The sequence below is a fragment of the Corvus moneduloides genome, chromosome 3 (assembly GCF_009650955.1).
Source record: "Corvus moneduloides isolate bCorMon1 chromosome 3, bCorMon1.pri, whole genome shotgun sequence".
NCBI lineage: Eukaryota > Metazoa > Chordata > Aves > Passeriformes > Corvidae > Corvus > Corvus moneduloides.
In genome coordinates, this window is record NC_045478.1 from 100,674,498 (window position 1) to 100,702,085 (window position 27,588).

Sequence of the window (27,588 nt, forward strand, 5' to 3'; positions counted from 1 at the left end):
TTTCTTAACCACAGGCTGGGTTTCAAAATGCACAGTTAACTACACCAGCAACGGTGTCACAAGATAATTCATATTTTTCTGGCCAACAGAGGTAGTATGTACACAAACCCTCAGTATTGGTGCCCAGACACACATCCTACATGCTGCTTTACATCTTTGCCATACTATGTAGCATTCTATGCAAACCTGTGTTTACGGAGTAAAGAACTTAAAAAGTGCCTTTTTTACAGCTTTGCTGGTCTCCTAACAAGACCCAAGAGCTGTGCTGAATAGCATTTGTGAGGCACAAATCCCAGTCAGTAACACAGTTGCAGAACGAGGCAGGGACAAAATGTTCACAACGATTTGGGAGCTGAAGAGAACCTGTGTTTGAACCACTGCAAACTACGACATCTCAAAAGCAGGTTTCTGTACAAGGTAAAACTGCTCTTTCACTTTGCTTCATGTTAGAATCAAGTGTTCCTCTCTTTGCATACACCATTAGTTTAAACAAAAGATAAAATGTACACCAATCTACCAAAATCTTACTTGTATGAGAACAAACTGGAAAACAATGAAACACAGATTTAGAAGAAACATAAAGATTGTAGTTATAGGCTAGCTGTGTTGAAATTACTTAGAATAGGAAGGAATTTGGGCCCAGCTAGAGTTGATTAAAATAGTTAAGAGAGCTGGACCTGAAATGGGTTTTAAGATGTTAGTAACTGATTACCAAATAACTGATGATCTGTCATTTGTATATTTGCTTAGCTGTGCTTAGAACAAGGAATAGAAACTTTGATAAGTTGGTGTAGGGAACCAATTTCCTCCCTTGGTGGGAAACCGTTCAAAAGTCACACAAGAGGAAACTTAGAGGTCACTAAAGTAATTAGGATTGTTAAAGTTCAGAGAAGCAAAAAGGTCAAAATGAGGAAGATGACCATACTTCATCTTTTTAAGACCACTAACCCAATTCAAGACCACCGACTCAATTCAGAACACACACTACGCATGCTTAATGACATTTAAGCTCATTTCCATATGAAGCGGAGAATGGGAGGTGTTAATGTTATGAATATGCATTTGTATTTTGGATATTCATAATTTTTGTAAATAAAAAGCTCTGTGTTTGCTTGGATCGGGGCCCTGCATCTTAGGGAGCTATCCCACACAGTGCCTGGCGCCAAATAAAACATACACTTTCTAACTCTAAACTGTTAGAGAGTTTTTGTCCATCTCAGTTGGATATTGATATTAGATCGATATTCACATTTTGGTAAATCAACAAGAGGTCATGGATACAGCCTAAGAGATGAAACACATGGCTGAATGCTCCAAAAAGAGCTATACTGCTTATAAAACAACTTCCAAAAGCTACAACCAGTTTGATCTTTTCTCAATTGACAACTCTTCCTGCATTAAGATTTTGGTAACTTTTGGAAATTTCCTGGATTTTATCAAAGCACATAAAAGATATGCTACACTGGGATGTTATTTTAAGCGCCACTTAACTTGTGTCATAGACTTGAAATGTCCCAACAGACTCAGAAATCGTCAGTATGTTTTCAGGGCTGCCAGTATTAACTCATTTTTGTGTGATTTAATTAGGCTGTGTTGGCTACATATACACTTGGAGTACATTTTCTTATACATTTGGGGTACGTTTTCTTATCTTTGTTCCAGGACAAAGCCATAGGACGTGTTTACAGCTCTTGAAACCAATTAAAATCTGTATTTCTATATGGAAGACTTTTTATACTCTTCCCTGTTTTGGAGAAAAGTCTCTTCTGGGACACACTAACAAAGAATATTTATATAAAAGTTAGAAATATTAAACATCGAAATAAGCTCTCACTAAAACAGTGAAAATAGCACAGCTCACTGTGTTCTCCTAAGAGCAATACAGTGCTTTTACAAAGATAAGAATTTACACTTTCACCTGCCGCACAGAGCTCAATGCTCAGCACATACATGCTTTTAGCTGTCAGTTAGAAAATTTAAAAATAATACTTACACAAATACTTTTTAAAATTATTTCTCTTTTTAATAGGAACTATTGTGGGACTATTCCTCTGAGCGCCATGTAAGCTTTTCTACAAACCAGCCTGTTCACACTATCAATTAAACCTTTTTAAACCATTTAGTTCTGCATAAACCCTGGCCTTTCTTTTCCAAGGACAAGGGCGGTCACTGACTCGGGGAGCCTTGACATCACTCTTCTGCCGATCTCTGATTAAGTGGCTGCTACAGAGGGTTAGCAGGTCAAATAGCACTGGAGGAGGAACTAAGAAAAACAGAATGCTGCCTTATTTATTAGTATATGTACCTAAAATAATTTAAATGAAAGCATTTTAAAAAATACTTAATGGAGGTTAAGCAGCTTTTTTAACCTCTGTTCAAATTACTGAATGGCATATTAAAACCAATGGAGCTATAATGTACCTTTTAATGTGACCTGCTACTTGAATAAATTGCATATGTATTTAACTTGACCAAAATCTATCTGCTTAATATTACGATGAAGGGTAGGTTAATATTACCTATAGTTTCACTTTACCCACCTACTTTTTAAAACAAAAACATTGAAATATAACTACAGAGCTCCCCACTTACAATGAACTTTTAAACTCTGTTTAAAAATATGGCACAAAATCTTGAACAAGTGTGTAGCAACTGCAAGTATCACCTACTTGTAGGGCCGAACTGTAAGCAGTCCTTGTGCAAGCCAGCATAACCCCAACACAGCAAGGCAGGTGAATGCTTTCTAAGTGGCATGTTTGCCAGCCTCATCAAAGTTTAAGCAACCATTTCTGTGCCTCCTGCCATGTTCAGCTTTATGCATGAAGTGCCCTTCCTGAAGAGCATGCTCTCTGCCTTCCAAATCCACATTTCTCATTATGAGGATAGCTGCTGTTCATTAAATTATGCCAATTTACCTCTTATTCAGGGAGTGGAACATGATTACTTGTATATTTTCTCAATATCTAGAAGCAACCTAACCTTATTTTGGACATGTTGAAACTGCAGTAATAATATAAATTAAACAGCATCTGGAAATAGAATAAATATTTGATGGTGATTAGGATAATAATGCTTCCTTCTCACTTAACACAGTTAGGAAGAAACAGAAAAAGTAATAACATGTCAGAGACATGTCAGACATGAAGCTGTTTAAACACACATTAAAAACTGTAGGAAATTATAACAAACAAATTAAAACTTACTACATCAAATCGATTGTCTCCCAATTTCCTTACCTGGTTTACACTCGTCACACCTTCTCCCCTGGCGCTGAGGCAGACAGACACACTGCCCAGAAACATGGTCACAAACTGTTCCTGCCAACGTGCCCAGAGCGTCACAGTCACAGGGCTGGCAGCCGCGGACGTTGCTCATGCTGAGGTTGTAGGCATGCAGCACGCACTGACTGCACCGAAGGCCAGTGACACCAGCTTTGCAAGGACACTGTCCTGTCGATTTGTCACAAAGCAGAGAGCCATTTACTGTCCCTGCCTTCTCGCAGTTACATGGCAGACAAAGAAAGGAGTGACTTTTCTGCACTCTGTAGTACCCATCCAGGCACTCGTCGCAGCGCCTTCCCCCGATATTTGGTTTACATGCACATTGCCCCGTCCTCGCGTCACACACGGTTCCCGAAATCGACCCTGCAGCATCACATTCACAAGCCTTACAACCAGTTACATCCAGCCCATAAAAGTTGTCCATGCAGGTGTCACAGAGAAGCCCTTTCACTTGCTCTTTACAATTGCACTGCCCGGAGAGAGGGTTGCAGAATTGGCTCACTGAGCCGTGGCTGTTGCACCAACAAGGCTCACATCCATCTTCATTAGAATATCTGAGAGCTTTAAATCCAAAATTGCAACTATCACACCTAAGACCTGGAAAGAGAAAAGGAATTAATAAAAAAAACCCCAAACCTTAAAAGCTATTAATTTCATTTTTAAAAAGGGTAAGTTTACTACACTTGAAATAAAAAAAAGGGAGGACTAATATTCTTCACCAACATAATTAACAGGAGTGACAAGGCTGCACAAATCAATTGAGTAACTGTGGCATCCCAAAAATCTGTTTACTTTTCCAATTTGTTTCAGAAGCAATGTCTTTCTGCTGGCCTCTCAATACAATTTAAGATACTTCTGCAAGAGATTCTTTGTAACATTTCTAAGACAAAGCAGAATTAATCTCTTTGTCCCCCAGAACAGCACCTGTTGCATAATCAATGCCTACGTGAACTCTTCACCCTATATTGTAGAAATGCAATACACAGAGAATTGCACTGGGCTCAAAATCTGTTCTGATAATAGATTAATATATTATATTAAAACATTAAATATACACTAGGACAGCACAAGTTAGACTAATTATAACAAATTATTTGCTTAACACCATAGTGCAGTTTTACCATTGATTGCATTTGTTAGTCTTTATTGTTAGCCCTTACCGAAAGCAGAAAATATTTTCCATAATCCAAAATGAAATATTTTTATCTAAATGATTTAGTTAACTCTGCAGTACATTAAAATAGAAACCCTTTTCTTCATGCTTCATCCTGTAGTTTTATTAGTCGTGTTTTCAAAGTCAACACTTGCTTTATCCCTGCCCCAAGGGATGGCATTTATATGTTAGTTTATAAAATGTACATTACGAGAAAGCAAACTAGATTATATGAAAAATGCAAATTCAGTTATGTATTTTTCCCTTGTAGTAGGAAAATCCTTCACTATGAAGCTATGACTTAATTGTTTCATATAGGAAAATATAAATACAATCTTCTAGCAAAATATTGTCATCATTTAAAAAAATACAAAACCATACAAAAATACATCTAGCAATGTAGAAAAATAAAACTAAAAATGGTAGGGAATGCATTATATATATGGATAAAAACTCAAAAACTCCAACAGAAGGCGAGTTCCTTTAACAGTGATGAATGACTCACCTAAGGCATATCATTTAATTTCAATAAGGAAAATAAAAAAGGACCACTATTGCTGCAAATTTTAAAAATAACTGTATTGTTAACAAGAATTATGACTCATTTTGAACTATTAAAATTGGTCTACATGGATTCATATCATATCAGTTTTAAAAATATGCGCAGTGCTTATTTGAATATGCCATACATATTCCTGACAGGTAATCTATTCCTAACGATACTGAGGAAGGCCTACAGGGCATCACATTCAATGTTAACAAGTACAGGGGAGTTAGCACGCTTGGCATTTAATTCACATTCTTCTACCTTTTTATTCTAGATGAATGACCTACTTTAATAAAATTATTGGTGCTAATGTATTTTACTGGTGATAGAATCATTAGTAAGATTTAACAGTTGTGTTAACTCTAACAGTTCATGTTTCATAACATTGCATTCCATAGTTGCATTTTTCTGTTATCGTGTTTGTTTAAATAGATAAAATGGCAATAGACAGATTGCTCTCAAAACCAATTTAGAAATCCAAAGAGGAAAGCTCTCTGGTAAAGTTTGCTGCACATGTTTCAATATACAGAAGCTTATTTATGATTGGTTTGGAAAATAAAGAGAATCTAGTCTGGAAAGAATTAGGTCTTTACTCGGCAAACAAACACTTGCATAACTACAGACCCCCATCATAGCTACAGATAAGTACAGAAAGCACAGATCTACACTTTTTTTTTTAATAACTATTCCAGTGAAAATAAAAACAATTCTTAATGTTTTCATGAGGGGGATAAAATTTAAATGTAGACAACCAAGTATGTGAGAACCAGACTCTGCACTTCTTGTCTGCCAAATTGCCAGAGAGTTAAGAAATGTTTTCCCAAGTTCAAATGTAAAATGTGGGCAAAGAATATATAATTAAGAATGCTCTGAAGTCCTTTTTCTTGAAGGTAGAGAAAGGGTTTAAGATGCACAGAGGTTATTTTTCTACTCTTAGCACCTTTTTTATTGTATGAAAAATACAGCATTCCACAGGAAGAAGGACTGAAACTGTTCAGGCCTCAATCTGTTTACAGCTGTTTTCTTTATTTGTTGTTATTCTGCATTTTCTTCCTTCTTCTAATTTCCAAAAGCAACAAAGACTTACAACATCACAAATGAGTCAATGCTCACAAGTGAGGGTATATATAATATCAAATATATTAACATGTACTTGAACATTATTAATGCAACCCAGAACCTGGTTAGGGTGAAGAAAAAATAGATTACTAATTCTGTTAATAACAAAGCAGAAAAGGAATTATTCTTTTTGAGACATATGTATAGTCTGAGACATGTACAGTTACCATGCAAGGCTCACTTTATCAGGAAATTCTCCTTGCATAATATTCCCATACATCAACATTTCAAAGTGTATTATATATACTGTGTATTTTGGGCACTTGATAAATTTTGTCCTTATGTGGCTGTGGCTCCCCTCAAATATGCTGGAAGTAATAAATTGCTATAATCAAATCTAATTTCTGAAAAATACCTGTGGGAGTAACAAACAAAAAAGCACGTCTTGTAAAAAAAATGATAAATAACACAGAAGGTAGCAGTTTATTATAATCAGCTTGGCATTGAATTACAAAATTAAAATTATGTGGCCCTTGATAACTAACCCTAGCTATGTACATGATCTGTGGAATTATGTTAACTTATTTTGCATTTCATAGGAACAGTTCAAAGAAATATAATAGAAAAAAATTGATAGATTTATCACAAAGGACCCTGTAGCACAGAATATTTTGAGAAAAAAATCCATTTATTTTGGTCTATTAAGAAAACTAGCATGGAAACAATTTGCTTAGAACTCATTAAGTATAAAATACGTTGAAAAAGTGTTAATTTACTAAAAGAAACATCTACGCAGTAAGCAAATTACATTATTTCTGTGACTTATTAGTATGGAGCTATGTAAGCTAACGTAGCTATGCCATAAAGGAATTTCTAAAGGGTTGATTAAACTAAGCTTCAAGCTGTAGTTTGATAGAATTATTAAATTAATAATTTTCCAACAGTTAATTTCACTCATTTTTGCAATCTGCCTTCAGCAAAGAAGCATTCTATACCTTTCATTTAGTAACCAAGTGTGTTTTATTTCCAGAGAAAACAAGAAAAATGGCTCCAAACTCTTACATTACACATACCAATAACATTTGCTTTGCACTTGCACTGTCCTGAATTTTGGTGACAGGTAATATCTCCATTGACTGTCCCAGAGGTATTACAGTTACAGGGATTGCAGCCATCAGGGTTTGACTGTTGCAGATTGTAGAATCCTTCCTGGCACTGATTGCATTGTCTGCCAGACACATGTCTCTTACAATTACACTGGCCTCCAATCTAGAAAGATACAAAATATTATAGAATGATGAACATATCTATTTTTAGATGATACATTCATTAGCTACAAGAATGGGAGTATGAGGTGGGGAGAAGAAAATTTTAAATGGAACAGAAAAGAAAAATAAGCCTGTGAGCATTTTTTTAATTTGTTGAGAGAAGGGAAAAAAGAGAAATGTTGAATGAGCGTAACTATTCGACTTTTGAATAGAGTTTAAAAGTCCTGTTCTTTCAAAACAGAAGGGAAAAAGAAGTGAGTAAACAATGCGGCTGTATTTACCATCTGGACAGAGAACCTGCAAAGAATATTTACCAAACAGCATTGTATACACGGTAACTTCTATTAAAACAAGTATTTTTTGAATCACAGTTACCATAAAGAACTGTCATCTTCAAAGGTCAAGTTTTGCATTTTTTGTTCTGCCCATATGCTTATTTATTTTAGTGAAAACGTTAATTAATGAAGCAAAATTGAAGGTTTTCCTTTCTGATTACTCATCCAAGGTACATTTCCTCTCCCTTTACTGAAAGATGTGATCCAACAGGCTCAGCAACTGAAAACCTCTCCCTCTTTTCTTGGTTCAGCTGGGATCCCAAACATTCCACTTCAGTGGGGGTATGTAAAGGTGCTCATCTTCTCCTTACATGTTTAGCATTACTATTCAGGAGGAGCTGACACATCCTCTGTTATGCCTGGACCAAGATCTGAGAGTACGAGTCTCACATCTTGTGCATGATCTAAGGGCTCCTGAAAAGCTTCCTCAGTTTCAGACCTCTGAAAGCCATGGCAAAACCCCAGTCTCTGCATTCATCACTTTCCAATGTGGTGGGGAAACAAACCACAGGGAAAGAGCAACAGCACAGGGATGAAGAAACAAAGACACTGGTTAAGGCACAACATAAAAATAATACCAGGGGATCAAAGCAACACAGAGATGGGAATTAGCAAAAGGTTTAGGATTCATAATCAAGGAACAAAAAATAACTTTTATACCTAAAGTGTTCTGGGAAACGCAGAGATGGAAGCAAATAGAGAAACTCTGTGTTATAAGGAATTTTCTTTGGGTCACTGTATTTTTTTAGTGCAAATATTTACAAATATGAAAAAGTAAAGTAATTGAAAACAATATTCATCTATGTCATCAACAGATGTAGTTCAATGTACTTTGCTTTTAGTTAGTTATTGAAACAAAAATTTCTCTTAACAGTTGCCTTTTTAATCTTTAATCCATGAGTCAAGTAAAGCTGATACAACAGTAGAGACAAAGCTACTTGGAAGTTCCACTTAAAGTAAATATTATCACACCCTCAAATCTACAATGAAGCTCAAAGCTTTATTAATACAAAATAGAGTATTTCAACATCTAATAGTAAATTCTTAGTGCAGAAAATACAGAATAGAAGTTAGAGAAGCATGTACTCCTAACCCCCTTCCTCGTAAAAGGGTTCTGTAGTCCATAAAATCTCTTTAATACGACTTCTTGATAGAGATCTATTACTGATGCATCAGCCTTATTTTTCAGGATGATGTAGATATTAAAAAGACAGGACAACAGCAAGTACAAGAAGAGTTAAAAGACCACAACACCAGAAAACACAGCAACAAGGATTTTCAAGTCAATTCCCTTTTAGACTGGATTTGATCTAGATATTTAGTGTATTATAAGAGACCCAGTCATGCATCATAGCCATTAATCAGAGAACTCACACGTGAAAAGCAACTCTGAGTTTAATCCTAAATGAAGAAAAATACCCAGTTTAATGCATAACTGTAAAAGAAACATTTTTTTGTGTTAGCGATCGCAGCATACAAAGGTTACACAACAGCACTCAACTCACACCCAAAAAAACTTTGAAGTTACTCCAAAAGCTACCACAGGAAGGAAAACATTACATGCAAAATGTCATCTTCAATAAGTGAAAATAAGATCAAAATAGGAAGCTAAATAAGAGAGGATAACCACCACCAAATTTTAAAACTAGAGTAAGGCAACACAAAAATGAGCATTTAACAAGCAACATGCCTAAAGAATGAAGGAAAAAAAAAAATTAAATGTCAGAAACAAAGGAAGACCACCAGAGAATCAGTGGGGGCAATTAATAATTAAGTGGTATGATCAGCAGATTCAGAGTGGACATCGAAACTTTTCACTAAAAGATAAGTGCAGCATCAGTAACAGGCTATCCAGAGGGGATGTGGAATCTCTATTCCCAGAGATATCAAGCTTTATCCAGACAAAATCATGACTGACTGGATATAGCACTGACAACAATTCTGCTTTGAGGAGAGCAGATGACCAACTAAAGCTTTTATGATTATGTGTAGCATTCAGGAAAGAGAACCACAACAGAGATCACAAAGAAAGTCTTCCACGGCTCTTCACTATGAAAGGGGTGCTACCTTTTTATTTCAGGAAAGGTTTTTAAGACTGATTTAAAACCAAAAACATCAGAAGAAAAATATTTTAGCAAAATCTCATCTGTTGAAAAGTGACTACACCTGAGACTGAAGTTCTAGATGAACCAAAATATAAAATCATTGAAATAATTATTTAAATCGGCACCATAAAAAAGGAGTAAAATTACATCAATCTCCTTAAAAGGCTGCATGGAAGTTTCTGAGATCTACATTCTAGTAGGCAGTTTTGTATTATTATTCTACATTCTACTAGAAATTAAAATGATATATTGGAAAAGATTGGTACTTTTTTCCCCAAAGGAAAATCATGCTACATGATACTACTGCATTTCTTTAAGTCAGCAACATCTTAATATATCACATACACTGAACCAAATGGATGATCAAAAAGTCAAATTAATTTCTACATCAAGAAGTACAAACTTAATGCCTGGGGAAAATCAACACTGACTATAGGTAGACAGTGGTAAGTCCAAAATTAGCTGCTACCACTCAAGAAAGAAGCTGTTAAAGCTGCTCCATTTCCCCTGCAAATCATTTGGAAGCTCTGAGGCCATTAAAAAGACAATAAGAATACTGGGATTATCAAGAAAATAAGTGAAAATTACACAGGAAGTCTCATTCTGTCATAAAAATCTGGTTTTTATCAACTCTTTACATAATTTCTGTATCTGGTTACCCTCGCTAAAATAAGAGGTCACAGAGTGAGTAGAATAAGCAATGATACAAAAGAAAAGACAATAAAGACTTTACAGTTTGGAAATAAAGGACTGAAATGAAGGGAATGCATGGCTACATAATCATAAATGTCTTATAGAATTAATATTCTTTTTTTCTCAAGTTGTAAGATAGAACACCTAGGAAATTCTAAGTAAACTTAAAGGAATTAATTGCTTTAAAGATTTAGTTAGATTAATTCCATATGTGGACACCAAACGTGGCTACTCAGATGGAAATCCTGATTTTAGCACAAGTAAATAACTGAAATCTAGAAAAGCACATCACAGCAGGATCATGCTTCTGGTAACTATCAGAGAGGATAATGTGCCAGATGAGTCTCAGCATAGCTGTTCTGATCCTGAATATGGGGAAACCTATGGCTAATTGTGAGCAAAGGGTAGGTATTTCCAGATGCAACAAGGGAAAAATGTAGATTACTAAGTGCTAAAAGAAGCAAAGAATACCAGTATCTTCAGTATAATTTTGTGTCAAGCTATTACAAGAAGCAGTAATTTTCATCACATGCACTTGCAGAAAATGTATGTCCCCAAACTTAATGTTAACAGGGTAAAAAAGAATTATGCTTGAAGAACAAATATGACTCTTCAAACAACAAAGAAGTGTCTGGCCAACTAAAAGAATAAAATCTTATCCAGGAACCAGCCACCAAAACCATCTGCAGAATATTTGGGCTTAATCTGGGGAAAATTTGACTTAAAAATGAGAAATATAGAAAAATAGTATCTTTAATTTCTCTGTACAGACAGAGAAGCATCAAAATAACCTGTGAAATGCTTGGCAGTGAATACTGTTTCAAAGATGTTGCACAGGCTGATAAACATTGGTAACACCGTAGAAAAAGATGTACCACAGGTTATAAACGTGGAAACCTAAAAAATGGGGAGAACAAACCATTTCAATAACTACATAAAAATCCAAGTGAATTATGAAGGAAATAGGCAATTTTTGTTATTACTGTTATTATTTCTGTAATTCTAGCTTATTCTGGAAACTATGGTATCATTGAAAATATTGGCAGCAATGAATATTTAAAGATTTTGTTAACCAGAATTTCACCAGTTGTGCACTGGAGATACAATTGAAACTTCCCCCTTTCCCCAATTCAAATGTTATCTGCCATTTAAGGAAAAGTACTTCAATTTTCTATAACTGGTACTGGTTATAGAAGAGCAGAAAGCAATCTGTGCTCCCATTACTTATGCCTGAGAGGCCTGGTTCTGACCCAAACAGTCAGCAGACAGAAACAGCCTGTGTATTAACATGACCATGACCTGGTACTAAATCACTGATGGAAAATATCTGTCTATACTGTTCACTCTGAAAATGAACCTGGCCAAGCATTACTACCAAGTGGTGGTGTGTCTTGGGACCTAATAATTACAACTGTCATTTGATACAGAAAATCACTGATGCTCAGTTCACATATATCCCTTCTGTCGTTTATAATTGATGTATGAAATACACATTATTCCTATATCTTTGAATGTAAACACTTACAGAAGGTATGCCAGCAACCTTCTCCTGCACAAACCACACCTGCAGCCTCACTGCCCTTAATCATGAATCCAGCTCCTTAAGGCTTCTGAATTTTATATCTACTGAGCAGTTCAGCTGCTTTAGACTCTAGTGATACCACTCATTAATCGGGGGACCGTTTAACCGAACACATCACATCTAGAATGACAAATTCAAGGTGAAGCCTATTCAGAAACTCTTTCAGTGTCCAGTTACTAAACTGATATGAGGACTTAACAAGAGATTTAAGCACTCAGGACAAGGGGTGACACGTTCCAAAGACTTGTCTTCATCGTTGCTTGGAGTACAGCAAACTGTTTAGCCATAGCACTCACCTAGTAGATATTCACCATGTACAGACCATAGTATCCGAAATATAACTTCTGACTACTTAAACTCTTGTTGGCCATAGAAATTCTCACAGCATAAATCGCAATTTGCTGAAAAAATCATTTGCCTAAGCCTTTCTGAAAGTTAAAATCAACTTCTTCTCCTTGGATATGCCTGTAATTTCAAATTGCTATTCTTTGGTGTCTGTAATAGAAGCAACATACTGTCAAAAATGTAATCAGAAAGTCTCTCCAATTCTGGACAATAAATGTGGTATGAGGCTTGATCTTATGAAGTAAAACAAATAAAGCTGGCATTTGAAGTTTCTTTTTCCAAAGTTAACTTCCGTGTTTAAAGCCCGAAACAGCTGACAAAAATAACCTTTTATAATTGGCCAAGTCGTTACTAATTTCAATTATTTACTCTCTAGCAGCTCAGAAGCACCTTCCCTTGACTCAATGCAAGTTTTAGGGCATTGCAAGACTCAGGGGTATATTTAGGTCTGGCATGAAATTCTTTCTGTTCATCCTGCCATCACCAGTTTTGTAATTGATTGATACCGGTCTCAATGTTCTGCCTTTTTGATATAAATGCTAATCATATATTTCTCACTATCTTCTTATTTGATACAAATTTGGCAAGGACCCCAGCACCTAGTTGTCTGCAGTCTCAGGAAGGGGAAGCAAGGAGGTTGAGGACTTTTCCTTTCCTTTTCTTCAGTTTAGGAAATGAGAATGGTACAGTGTGCTGGCTCACACACATAGGTTAATGGTCTGACACCAAATACCTGAGAGTATTCTCGGGATGTCAGCTTTGGGAACTGAAAATTGAATAAGCAGCAATAATGAAGTTCCTTTGCACTCCCCTGATATCTCTTCTTGTCATCACGTACGATGACTTTCAAAAGTCAGTAGCTTTCTACTACTTTTGCTCAAAACGTAAAATGAGGCATTTACCCTCTGCCCACAACACTCCAAGGGGTGGGATGAACCAAATCTCACAAATAAACTCTCACAGAAAACCAGCATTTCCACTTTACAAAATCCATCAGAAACAAAGCCATAGGATTACAGAACATAAAAAAGCTCATTTTCCCCTCATTTTAGCAATAAGGTTAAAGGCCTTCCATTAAGGGAAATCCAGGATTCAGAATACACACAGTATTTGATAACTTGATTTTTTATGGACTCCACTATGCACAATATTTTTCATTGACACATTTGCACCCTTTACATTCCTTATTCTCTTTGGTATATCTGTTGACTGAAATCCCCTTAATTAACTGCTTTAACCTATGTTCTTCCCCTCGCAACACACATTGCATTTATTTATTTATTGTCAATCACAACAAACGGGTTGAAAACTGTGTAGATGGAAAAATGAAAATGGGAATGCTCATTCTAATTTTAGATAAAAGAATTAACTCAGAAGTGAAAATAGAAATAGAGATACTATTTTTGTTTTGTGTGTATATATATATATATAATTTTTAAAAACCAGTATTTAGGGAGTGTGCAGAAAGGTGAAATCTGAAGTCTGTTCAGATAGTTACTTGGCAGTACTGGAATCTGCTTTCATGTGACTCTTCAGAGAAAACAGTAACTAATATTTTGTTCATTTTCTTGCCTTAGAAAGAGTTTTCTTGCAAGATGAGACAATACAGCTGCCACCTTGACAGAAGGCAATTAAGTCTTTGCAACTCCAAACAATATCCTCTGCAGGTAAAATACAGCTTCCTCACAACAACTAGTGCATGATACATATTTATTTGGATGTTAAGAGTAAATTTTTAAAAATCAGCAAAAGCTGAGTAAAGAAAGATGACTAAATTGAGTGAGACCAGGATGTTACTTCCAAAAACTAGGTAAGGGCAATAGCAGCACTTTCAGGTTTGCCTAAAAACAAATGCCCAGAAAAAGAGTGCTCTTTCTCCCCAGCATTATATATGCCTTACTATAATAGAATCATGACAGGACTACCAACTGCCATGCCTGATAAAATATGTAAGCATTTGTAGAGCAGTCTGGGTAAAAAGCAGCACAGGAAAATGAGTAAAGGACTTTAGTATGAGGGCCAGAAGAAATTAATCTCCAGCTAAAGCAAGAATGAGCACATCAGCAGTGTCCTGGTAGAACTTTCTCATGTGTGAATGGTTAGGGAGAAAGGAAGAAGGCAGCCAATTCTTTCACTCATAAAACTCAAGCACCTCGAATTGTTCATCTGGACTTCCTGATTGATTGGAGTATTTCATGACAAATGCTCACAAAGAGGATGCAACCATCTTTTCTAGAATGATTAAACATCAATAACCAGCAAAGTGGACAAATTTTATCAGGCTGTAGCAATTCTCTCTTTTACTCACCAGTCTCAAAGGAAAACCTCACTCTGCAAAAACACCTACTGAATTGCTCAGGGAGGCACTGCTACACCACTCTCCTAAAATCCCACTTGTTGCTGTAAGCCATAAAGTCACAGTTTTGAAGTTTTACTGTGTTAGTTTGAACTTTAAAATACAACTGAAGTTACACAGTGATCTGTAGGTGGACGTGATCTTCAGATGTATGAGAACTGAGAAATGCTGCAAGGGAGAAATGCTCCATACCTACATGCATTTCTCACCAAGGGTAGAGTGCAGAAGAGGCATAAAGTTTTCAGTCCAAAAACTGAGATGGGAGCAACTGTTACAGTCAGCTCTTCTACACATCTTGCAAACTATCAGCATGAATAATACTTCATTTGATGAGTAAATGCTCTTTCTGTGTGATTGAAGGGATTAATTTTGGAACTCTGTACCTCTTGGAACTTAGTGACTAAAGTGGCACTTTGCAAAAAGAAAAAAAGGTTGATGATCTGAAGAAAGTGATGAGTTATGCAGTAAAAGCGTATTCTGCCCCATTTTTGGCAAATTTCCTTGAAAATTATCAATGTGATGTGACAATTAATTTTCATGAGTAGGGTCCTTATTCCTTATGATTCCATCTTCCACAGGTCAAATTTGGAAACACTTCCTCCAATGATGCCTTCCTATTTCATGCAATTCATTTCAGCCTTTAGTCCCCAGCCTTATTAATCTATTCTTTAATGCCTCTCAATCATTTCTCCCTGCTCTGCTTCTACTGCAGCAATTGATGCTTTATTGAGCAATACAGTCTCCCCCATTTTTCCCATTTTATCTCCCTGTCCATACTTTCATAGTCAAGCATTATCAACATTCTTGTATATTTAAGTATAAAGCACTGATTTCTGTAAACTACTGTTCCTCTGATTATTAATCAAAGTTAAAGCTGATTTAGGTTAACATTTCACCACAAATCCTGCATACATAAATTAACATTTGCTTTCATTCCTCCTATGTCTTGAAAAATAGTCCTAACATTGATACCTGTGTTTTGCAAGCTTTTTTTTCCGTTTCTGTGTTACTGGCAGTGTGTTACCTCAGACGACTGAAAATTATAAAATAATTTCTCTTTGTAATACAGTGGACTATTTTAAAAAACATATTGTGATAAATTTGCATGTCACACAGAATATGTACCAATGCATGAGTCCTGTGAGGTGCACTTAGTCAAACTGGGCATGTATCTGTACCACTGTAGAACTGAGGAAAATACAACAGGATCCACAAGAGTTCACTGTTAAATAAAATGCAGGGACAAGAGACATATGACAAAAAAAACTAGAGATGGCTTTACTAATAGAAGTCTTGAAAAAAGAAGAGACAGGAAAAGTGGCAACAAGCTGAAGAAGTTCTATCACATTTACCTGTAGAATAAGTTCTACCTTTAAAATAAATTTCAAAGCAATTATTTCTTCCCTATTCATAACAAAATTTAGATTTTGGCAATAGACAGAACATATGTGAATAGAACACAAACCACAATGTATCTTTAGTGTATGTTCCAGATTTTAAACACTTTTCCTGCTTTTTTTCCAACATGCATGTTTTAAAAGTTACAGATAGATTAGTTATTGGACTAGACAGCTATCATGTCAATGAGGTCCATTGGTTTAAAAAGCATAGCTGAGGGTGTTCTCTTTTCAGCATCACTTTGTGGGTTTCTTTTCTTTTTAATGGACTTTATAAATTAAAAGGGAGATCAATCCTCGTCTTATTACAGGGAAAAGTAGCTTAATTTTAGTTCAATTTCAGGCTCGGCTTATTGCCTGAATTTTCAAAACCTTTTAGTAACTTCAAGACAATATCAAGACCTTCAAAAACATTCAAAACCTAGATGTTTTAACATTACTGAGTGCAGAGATAGCATCCCAAAACTACTATTCATACAGCATCTTTTATGTCTGTTGCTGATCTAGATGAGTAACTCTTCAGCAGTACATCTCAAATTCCTCTCTGTTTTCTCAGCTTTCAAATGTCTGATGTAAGTCAATTATCATTTTGAAAAGGCTGAACTTAAGCATTTTTTAAATAGACTAGTTACCACCTGAATACACTTTGTAAAATCTTATGGCTGTCTACCCAGCTGATTGAAATGTTTTCTCCTTTTTCTCTATTGAGGCTACTTACATTATCACACAGGAGGCTCTTATTTTTGGTGCCTGTTGCATAACAGTTCGCAGGGTTTGCAAACATCAATGGCTGAAAGATCTGCACCTGCTTGTCTGTAATGGAAATCCTTGCACAGCTCACAGTTCCTTCCTGCATGAAAGAAAGGTTATGCATTATGGCTTCCAATTCATTAAAATTAGCTGTATAATTCAAAATTAAAGACTATTCCTTTGAGAGAATTCTATAATTTTCAGGACGTCCATTTTAATGCACCTTTCATCTCTACCTGCCAATTTAGTGATCCAGAGCATTATGAAAACAATGAACCTGTTACAAACTATGTTTTACTCCATCTAAACTTCATCTTGTTATATAATACCACACTATATAAAAGCTGTGCCATTGCAAATGCCTATACATTTTTTTTGGAAAAAACTGAACCTGAAACTTTTCTTTTTTCTCTTTATTAGATAAGCCTAAGAAAATTGAAGTAGTAGAGATTTTTTTAAAAAGTATTCAATATACTACCTACCTTTTAATTCAATAACAAGAAACTAAAATTAGAGCAAAATTTGACAACGTTTTTAGATGTTGTCCTGTAAAACTGTCCAGTAAGTCTGTACTTTGGATTTAAATGCCCTAGCACGTGTAATGGGAATAGCTTTGAAAACTACAATGTTTTAATTATTTATTAGAATGTGTTTTGCATTAAAGTTTTTATACAAGATTGGATTAAATTTTACAGTATTTTCCCATGGCTTAAGAACTGACATCACTGTTGTTACTTGACTATCTGAATAGTTTAAAAATACATATACATGAGAATTCGTTGGACTGTCAGCCATGGAGCATTACTAATTTCAGCTGACACAAGACTTAGTCAAAAAGGAACTGTAAAATAAACAGTCCGTTCTCTTTGACTTACCAGCTGTGTTGTGCTGACAGTTATCACACACTCCGCCACCGCCTCGGTGGTGTTCCTGAGGAAAAGGATCCATTGCTAAGTCATAGTGGCAGCTTTCTGCATGGCTGTAACACTGACATGGTTTGCAATTATAGGCATGAACTTGGTCACCTGGACGAAAAGGCTTGTCATTGTACAATGGCGAACAGCGATCACACTGAAATAAATCAGAAAGAAAAGAAAATGCTGCTTCTTAGACGTATTTCTTCATCTCACGAGTTTACTATTATAGTCTCTATGTTTGTATTTTTTTCTATGTTTTCCCCAATTTAAATATTAATAATATTGGGTTTAGACAAAAAGTGAGGAAGCACAAAGGGAAATAACAAACCCAACATTTTTAATTATTATTTTAACCTTTTAAAGTAATTTTAAAACAGAGTAAAACCAAGTAAAGTGGGCAGAAGATCAAAATGTTAAGAATTTAGATATTCAACACGGGCTAACATCCTGAGACTCAGATTTACTCAAACCTTTAAAGATGCAAAATGGTGTTTGCTGTGTTTATGGCACAGAAGACATTCACCTAATCCATCCATTTGGATGCATTTTAAACAATGTCTGTTCTTGTAATTTCTAACATTGTAATAGCTGTAGTTTGTACTACTATCATTTGACCTCAAGAGTGAACAAAAGAAGCAAAATATTACTGCAATCATAAGTTCAGTCTTTCAGAAGGAATTTAAATGCTCCAAAATAAGTTGAGCTTCTGTTAAGCATTTGGGTAACATTTTTTTTTGGGTAACTTCCTTCTTCAGTTTGAGAAGCATGCTCATCTTTCTTCATGGCTGTCATTCCAAGCACAGTTATAATTATTTATGAATGTGTCTATATCACCTATACCCTGAAAACTAGGAAACTGTACCAAAGTTTCTAAACTGTTTCACTCACAGCTGGTGATGGGAAAGCATCAACTGTGTGTAAAATAAACTGAATTAAAAAACCATAAGCTTAACATACTCCAAGAATTGCAGACCAGTCACAAATTATAAACAAAAGCCACTTGGGAGAGAAAATGAAAGCAGAAGAATTATCTGTTGAAATTTAGTTTTAATACACGAAATAAAAAGTAAGCAATAAGGCAGCAATAACCCAATGGACACTTTTCTAATCTGTTCAAAACAACAGAAACACCACAATATCACCACAGTGAGAAAAAAAAGGAGCTTTCAGGATGAAAATTAGCAGGGTTCCACTTGAGACTGAACTCTGGCCTTTGTTTATCAGCAGAGCAATCGCTGCCTAATCATGATTATCTCATTTTTAAGTGCACTAAGGGCAACACCTTGACTGTAACTCTTCACAAGTCACATAGCTCCAAACTTATTCAAGTCCTTCCCTGGTTACATCCGTCTCCCCCTCTCTCTCCTCATTGGGAAAAATCCAGCCATCCACACAGCACCCAACAACATGAGACAGGAGGGTTCATTCAGGCATGCACATACTTGGGAAGTACAACAAAAGAAACAAGCTACCAGCCAAGCTATCCAGCTCACGCAGCTCCCTCCTCCCAGCCATGTCTACGGAAATATGTCCTCCTTGAAAGGAAAACAGCGCAGGAATAGCTACCAACCTGCCGCCCTGAGTTTCCATTTGTGCATGGCCAGCCACACGGCAGCTGAAAGCATTATCATCTCATTTCAGACTTTAATCTTGGATCAGTTACTTTGCACACCTGTGCTTGCACCTATTGTTAAATGACACACAAGCATGAAGGAGTAAGAGAGAAAAAGATGGCAATCTGATTACATAGCATTGGAGCTGTCTATGAAAACATCTCTTGTTCTGCGACTTTTAAAACTTTGACAAAACTTTAAAGCATTGTATAATTACTAAGTTTGGAAAAAGACCTTTAAGATCACCCAAGTTCAACTATTAACCTAACACTGCCAGGTTCACCACTAAACCACGTCCCCGAAAGCCACATCTACACACTTTTAAACACTTCCAAGGACAGTGATGCCATCACTTTCCCTGGGTAGCCTGTTCCAATCGCTGACAACCCTGTCAGAGAAGGAATTTTTTCCTAATATCCATCGAAATGTGTCTCTACCTGCAACCTTGAGGTTATTTCCTCTTGTTCTATCACTTGCTATCTGGGAGAAGCCATTGACTCCCCCCATCTACAACCTCCTTCTAAAAGTCTTGGCAAAAAAAGCAGCCATTCAGAAGTTGGCAATGAGTGTGAAACATTTGTTCTTCTAGCAGTTGTCACACCTTCATGCAACAAAAATGAGCACTGGCTCCCCCACCTCACCCTGCTGTTTGTTACACCTTTATTAAATTAAGAATTGCATTTAACTTCCAGACCTCCAGGGCTGAAGTTTCACTTTTGGTAGCATGATGATGGCCTGAGGCCATCTTCAGGCCTTCATTCACCAAATCTAAACTCTGCATTTGTCCAAAGCATAGCAATTGCGATTTGCAAATCGAGAGATTTGGGGTCTGGTTCTTGGCTACCACATGTAAAATGGATAGGTACATTTCCAAAAAAGCACTTGACAAGGTCTAGCAGATTTACAAAGGATGTTAATGCTTAACAAAACCTTTCTCCATAATTGTAAAACCCAGAAACATGTCATTATTCTCAGTTACAGCTAGGCCCTCCAGAAAACATGTTATATATGTGGTTTTCCCTTTGGGCCAATAACAAGCATGCCTTCTCTGATATACAGTATCTGAACTACTCACCCTTTTGTGAAAAGTCTTCCTGAGAAAACATCAACATGCAGCCCAGGTGGCCAAAATACCAAGCTTAACTTGGCCCAATTCATTAGTCTAAAACTACGATTAAAAACTGATTTCCAATAATTCAAGATTTTTTTACTAAATTATTATTTTAAAATTTAACTTCAAGATTCCTGAACCCAGCATACTTACAGAAAGATCACCAGTGACTATCAGCCTAAGCCTTTATGTACCAAGTTCATTTTTAGGCCCTAAGAATTCTGAGAAACAGTGCCGTGCAGCTCTGAGAAATAGAGCAGCAAATATCCAAAGAAATACTTCAGAAGGCAACAAGTAACAATACTTTAAAACTCGCAGTAAGTCATGATTAACTAGAACCTTCTACTCCAACACTTTTTAAATATCCTGCTGCTTGCCTCTCAAGGGCATTCCTTTTTTTAGATCTATATATTTTATGTGGAATTAATTTCCTTTTTTTTCTTTTTGTAACCTATGTAGGAGTTTGCAGCCACACTCATCAAAGCTCAGTTGCAATAAACAGTGTACATACACACCTACCACATACTTATAATATGCTTCTGTAGTACACATTATCAAAAGTACACTATTTAAAAATCTGATGAAGTGATGCAAAGTTAGATTGCCCACTTCTCAGGCATTTTGAAATGCTGACTTGTCTTTGAAAAGCTCCATTATATTTAGCTCACCCACATCCATGCTGCCTGGAAGTGTTGACTGTAATGGGGCTAGCTAATCATATACAATTTTTTCCTACCTACCAGATCCTCTTCTGTATCCAACCACTATGCTTTTACTCCATTTCATTTCCTAGCCAAATAAATATGCTTCTAGGGTATACCTATTTTGGCATAGACTGCTCTAAAGATAGTCTTATTTCCTCATGGCTTTCTACCAGCACCCTCACTACAGCATTTGACTATCTACCAAGACTATCATGTGAACTACCTCTGTCTCTAGTGAAACTCCCCCAAAGATCAAAGAGCTTTTAAACTTAAAAGCCAGGTTTTTACTAGGGAAGAAAAAAAAAAAACCCACCAAAATTAGAACATTCTAAGTATACTCCAAGGGACCAAGAAGGACAGATATAGAAAAGAAAGGTGTCTTAGGGACTCCCCATCCAAAGGCTCCATGTACCAAAAAGTGCAATGTTTTGCTGGGCTTGCTTGTTTCTACAAAGCGAGAACTCTTTTTTATTGAGTATAATGTGGTTAATATTTACAGCTCCTTCACGTACTATTTGTGATTGATTTCCAACATCTAACATGATACAGATTGACCTTTAACTAAGGTTTACATAGATTCCTTCCTGTAACAACATAAAAAGTCTTATTATTTCAATTTCTTGATAAATCAACATATGCCTATTACCCAGTTTCCAGACCTCAAATGTTTAAGACCATTATTTGCATGGAAAACTCTGAAGACCTGAAGTTTTTACTGCATCCAGTCAATCTCTCACTTCCATTCATATCTTCTCAAGCATTTATCAGAGTTGTTTTATTTATTTAAATTCTATTTTCTATTACGATTTCTATAATTAGTACTTGTAGATTTCACCATTACCTCTCTCTAGTAAGTTCTATATGACGATTTAAAAGAGGCTCTGAGGTTGCAATGTAAGGCTGACCTTGCTTGACTGTCTTGTTCTTTTATGTGCGTTTTCAGCTTTTCATGTGAACAGCTCTTGGAAAGTTTTTGAACATATTTTTATGTCAAGTCTACAAATTAATCTTTTGCATATAGATGTCACAAAATCTGGACTCCACTCTCGGTCCCCTCAGTTTCATTTGCAAAAGGCCGAGCTATTTCCCAAAGTTGGACCCAAGTGCATTTACAGAAACCATTTTGTAAATGAAGAACTGCTGAACATTTTTTTTTCATAAAATGAAAAGACAAGCTTTGTGAGGATTAATTTCCTCTTTTTTCATAATCTTGCCCCTCAACATCTGCAAATAATTCTTAAGCAACACCTTTTCCCATCATCTCAGCATTTCATAGCCAACATATTTCATCATCATTCTTCACCAAAAAGAAACTTAGGAAAAAAAAAAAAAAATTCCATTTGGTATGTCAAATTTTTATAACATAGTGATGCAAGTACCTTAGACTAAGATTACTATTTGTAACAGTTATGCAAACTTTTCATTTCTGTGCCTTTGCTGGCAGCAGCAGCTAGCCAGATTGTATATGCCAGATAAATTCAAGATGGTTAATTTTAGCTGTATTTAAGTGTAAATGGGACAAAAACATACTCTGCCATATGTAAAAAGCTTTTCAAGGATCTCTGATTTCTGGTCCAAGATACTCAAACACCCACCCTAAAGTGAAAAACTTTCTTATAGCTCCTCAGTTCTGGTGACTTACGGCTAGCACAGAACTGACATTAAAAAAAGGCTGCTTGCTGATACTGCTCTTTCTTCTCAAAAATATTTTCCTTTTCTCTACCAAAAAAGTTATAGTTGGAACCTTGCTTCATCAAAGGCTGACTTAAAGCAAAAAAATTATATAAATAAATAATTTTATTTTTACAATTCCTAATTCACTAGGGTGGGAGCCAAAGAAACAGGTCTAAATCTATAAGACAGAGTTTTATCAGTGCCAATGATAGTCAAAAATCAGGATGGATTTTGGTTTTGCTGTTAAGTGCTAGCCCTACCAAAAAAAAAAAAAAAAAAATCAAAATATTTAAGCTGTTTGGATTCCATGTAAATCTTTGATAAAATTCAAAGTATTTAGGTATATATTTCCAAATACTAATTCTATTACTACTGCTACTTTATTTCACATTTAATAGATACTGACACTGCTATTAAAGAATGAGAAAAATAATTAAACAGCAACCTTATTGTACTCTGAATTGATACAGTTAATTCAAGCACCTCAGTTATAGTTACAATGCCTATATGCCAAATCAAAGATGTGACACTCAGTGGAACAACACATTAACATTGACAGGAAATATCTGATAAGGCAGATACATCATTAAAATGTATTTGGTTTGTTTTCACAAGGTAGCATAAGTCTTGCAAGAGTGCTTGGTGAACTTCCAGATCTTATTAAATATTTATAATTAATCCTTACAAAGTAACATTTCACAATGTGTGTTCTAATTAAAGGGACACTGTCAGCTTGAATTTTTTTTTCTAATTTGACCCATCTAAAAACTCAAAATTTCTGTTCAAGTCCCATTTAGACTGTAGATCCTTTTCCTTAAGAAGCGAGAAAACTTAGATCCCCTATGAAATTTTACAAAGATCTTTCACATGATAATAAGCACTATATCAAATGCTCTGAGGTTACTTCTCCTCACTCTGTTCCAGCAAGCACAGACTGCTTGGGGGTTTTTTTGATATGTGATTAGTCCTCTCGTTTGCCTACTGCTGTTGCTATTCCACATAACGCCTTCTTAATCTTTTAGAAAGGCTATTTCCAAAAGGCATAAACATAGCAAGGAATATAACATGTACTCACAATGGAAACCTAACATTCAGTGAGATTGAGGGACTCATTCCTTTAACGTAGCTCACTCCTTCTTAACCTCAACTTCTTTTTTTTTTTTTTTTTTTTTTTTTGAGATAAATAATTAATCTAGGGAATCTTTTCTTTGAGCAAGTTCTTTCTACTCACACATCATGGTTCTGCTTTTGTTAAGTTGTATGTGAACAGCTTCCAACAAAACAAAGTCCGCATGAAACAAGTGCAAAGTGGTACCATTATCTTGAGCTTCCCTCTACATATTTATCTAGAATACCATGACTTATAGTAATCAACCCCATTTTGGTTCTTCCATGGCCAGGAATTATTAAACTGTTAGGGGAAAAAAAAGGAAAAGTATGATTTTGCATTTATGCTGCTTTGGATTGCATTATGGACCACTTGAACTGTCTCCTTTCAAATGAAACTAAATTGGAAGCTGAACTCCAGGACTTTGCCTACTCCATTCTAACTACTGAATGGGTCTGGAGTCTATAGGAGCAAACTAAAACTACCATGGAGTAGTACCTTATTTCTACAGGACTCTTGCTAGTTGCTACAGCAGGCAGAGACAATCTTTACTAGATGCTCACAGTCTAATCTCAGGTTTGCATCTAAAGTTTGAAAGTGGCATAATCTCTAACAAGAAATCAAACCCCTGAACACAACACTCCTAATGGTCTGTGGTGGAATGGCTTTTGGTGAGGATGGAGAGTGGAATATATCTGTTTAATTAATTGATGCAAATCTGCTACAGAAAGCTTCCCTATAAAAGACAAGGCTACACACACATATACATACTCTTTCCCAGGACTAAAATCCCAGTGTTGAGGCTGTTCATAGGTGGCACAGATAGACAAAGGAGAGACTCACATTATTTCCTTCTGTGTAGCTTTCCTTGACGCATAGGCACCTGTATGGTTTCATAGCTGTGTCACAATCATCAGCATGGCCATGGCAATTACACCTGAAAGAACAATAGGTAGTGTCTAAAGTTCAAACATGAAAAAACATCTTTCCAACAATAGATTACACAGTCAAAAAGTCAATTTTGTGTATTACATAGTCTGGTTCTTTATTAAGAACAAATAAATGTCACCAGAATGTTCTTAGGTGAAGTAAACTACAAAAGACTACTTCACTCAATATATTTTTAAGCATCAACAATTGCTTTTCAAGAAAATAAAAATGAACATGTAGTAGGAGCTACTCTTGCCTTATATGATATGTAATGAAAACTGTATTTCAATAAGTAACATCAATATGTAAAATTTTATTAAATAAATTATAATTATTCATCAATATTAAGACTTCCAGTTCATCTCTAGTTTTTCAAGAAATCTTAACCATATCAGGAATAATTTTGCATTTTAACCCATTTTATCTCAGTTAAAATGCCCATTTCTTAATAAAATAAAATCTGTGTAGAGTCTTAATTAATAGCCAATAACCACACCACTCTACCTGAAGGGCTGCTCTTCTGGAGGCATGGCATAGCTCTGCAAACTTCAGCTGAAATTATTTTACTGTTATATTGTCACTGAGATAAAGTTCTTTTAGTAAATGCATTATCATAATACATCTAAAACAATAATCAAAATATATTAATAACACAGAAAATTTTACGGTAAACATGACTTCTAACAGGGTGCTTTCTCTCAAAATGAGAGCTACCAAAATAATTTCAGGAATAATAATACTTACAAATCTGCACCATATGCTTCTTAGAAACTATTTCATTGCCAAATTTGCATATTATTTACAGGGCATAATTAGTCCTTTCACAAGACAGCACACTTATCATATACAATAAAGTTGTCAGTCACAGATAATACAACAGTTTTACTGACAGCTACCCAATTTTGAAAGGAAAACTCCAACTAAAACAAAGAATGAGCTCTGCATTGACTGTTAAAATTGCCATGTCTGAGAATCTATAGCTTGGAAGAGTTACTAAAGTAAAGCAGAAGCCATCATTTCAATCATAAGCCTTTGCTTAGAGGCATTGGTAATTCTAAGGAAAGGAATTGCTTTTGACAGATTTGTGTAATAAGTATTAATTAATTGTAAAATAACATGTGAGCAAACGTTTTTAAAAAAACAGTACACCAGTCATTTCCAACATGGATACACTACTTCAGACCAACTTCCTTTCTCAATCATACATGTAAAAGCAAAACAAGTTGATCAAATTTTAGGCAGGTCCTTACACGCTGTGCACAGCAGTAATAGCCACAGGCAGTGCTAGGTATGGGAAGAGTCATGGAACACTTACCTTCCACTGACTGTAACTTCATTAACTCCATAGTACCTATGCCTAAAATTGACCCAAGGTTCAGTAGTGTGATACTGGCCGTGGAGATGAATCCTCAATTGCGTAGCTTTTACAAATTCTTGGAGAGATGGAGTATTATAAAAATCATTGTAACCAGGTCGGTGATTTGGTTCCGGGGTAAGAACACTGAAAGTTAGATTACCACGAGAATAGGGTGTAAAGCTGTTTAAATAGAGAGGAAAACAAATTAAAATCAAAATACTACATATTTTACAGATTCTGTCTTTTACACCCTGTTTCTCAGAGAGAGTCTCAGCTGTCCATGGTGGTTTCATGCTTTCTGGGTAAAAATTCTTATCTCAGTGGATTCCCAGTCATCAGAGTTCAAGAAGGGGAAAAGAATGTCCTCTATATGTCTGTTTTGCCCTAAACTACCATGCTCCTCTCCAAACCTAAAGTTTCCAATTAAAAAAGTAAAGCCTTTAGCAGGCAACTTCAAAATATGATTAAAGTGTGACTGATACAGTGACATCTGCACACATTTTCAAAAAGTTTAACCCACTGTCCTTGAGAAATATGAACTAGGCTTGAATCACATAAGGAAATCATTCATTCACAATAACACAATAATTAATAGGCTCACATTGTTAGTAATATACCTGCTAAACACACATAAAAAACATACAGAAACAATTGCTATATTTTGAATTCCAGAGTCACAGGACCATATCATCTCACTTGATGAGCTAGCAGAGTTAGAAACACATGCCACCTTCCAGAAAGTGAAGTGCAAGGTAATTTAATGGAAAGCAGAAAGATTGAGAGTAAAGCTGCCGATTTAAGCCCAGAAAGGGGAAGGACAATCCTGAGAATTCAAGTAAAGCTGAGTAAACAAGTAAATATAAACTGCACATTTGCACAATTTGGTATGAATCACATCATGTTGGTCTATGTGCTGGGCAGAGTTTAGCCTCTGGAAGAGAGAAGAATGTCTGCTTATTTGCACATCTACATGGGATCATTAAAAATAGGTATCCCCACGTTATCACCTGGCACCTGACATGCAACATTCAAAAAATGTCACTTCAAAATATGCCAGTTTTTGAAAGATGAGATTTCTAGTTAGGCTAGGTCTGCTGAGACACGCTCCTCTGTCTTCATGAAGGATCTTTGAATTTCCTGTGCTCCTAATCCAGGTCAGTGCTTCACAAAAATCTCAGTGGAATATATCTGTAAGTTTCTCTGGATGATTATGTCTTCTCTTCCCCTCCACAGAAATTTAAATACAGTATTTTTCTTCCATGATGTATAGAACTGCAACGGAAATGTTTAGACAGGTACAAAT

At 35.7% G+C, this 27,588-nt stretch overlaps 1 protein-coding gene across 1 annotated transcript in view; it reads right to left on the minus strand.

Annotated features, from left to right (window-relative positions):
* The window catches only part of USH2A (usherin), a 387,508-nt gene that overhangs the window by 321,139 nt on the left and 38,781 nt on the right, over positions 1-27,588 (minus strand). The window contains 7 exon segments of the mRNA XM_032102996.1: positions 3,237-3,878; positions 7,114-7,309; positions 16,840-16,884; positions 16,886-16,971; positions 17,747-17,942; positions 24,842-24,935; positions 26,244-26,465. Of these exon segments, the coding sequence (XP_031958887.1) occupies positions 3,237-3,878; positions 7,114-7,309; positions 16,840-16,884; positions 16,886-16,971; positions 17,747-17,942; positions 24,842-24,935; positions 26,244-26,465 (1,481 nt within the window).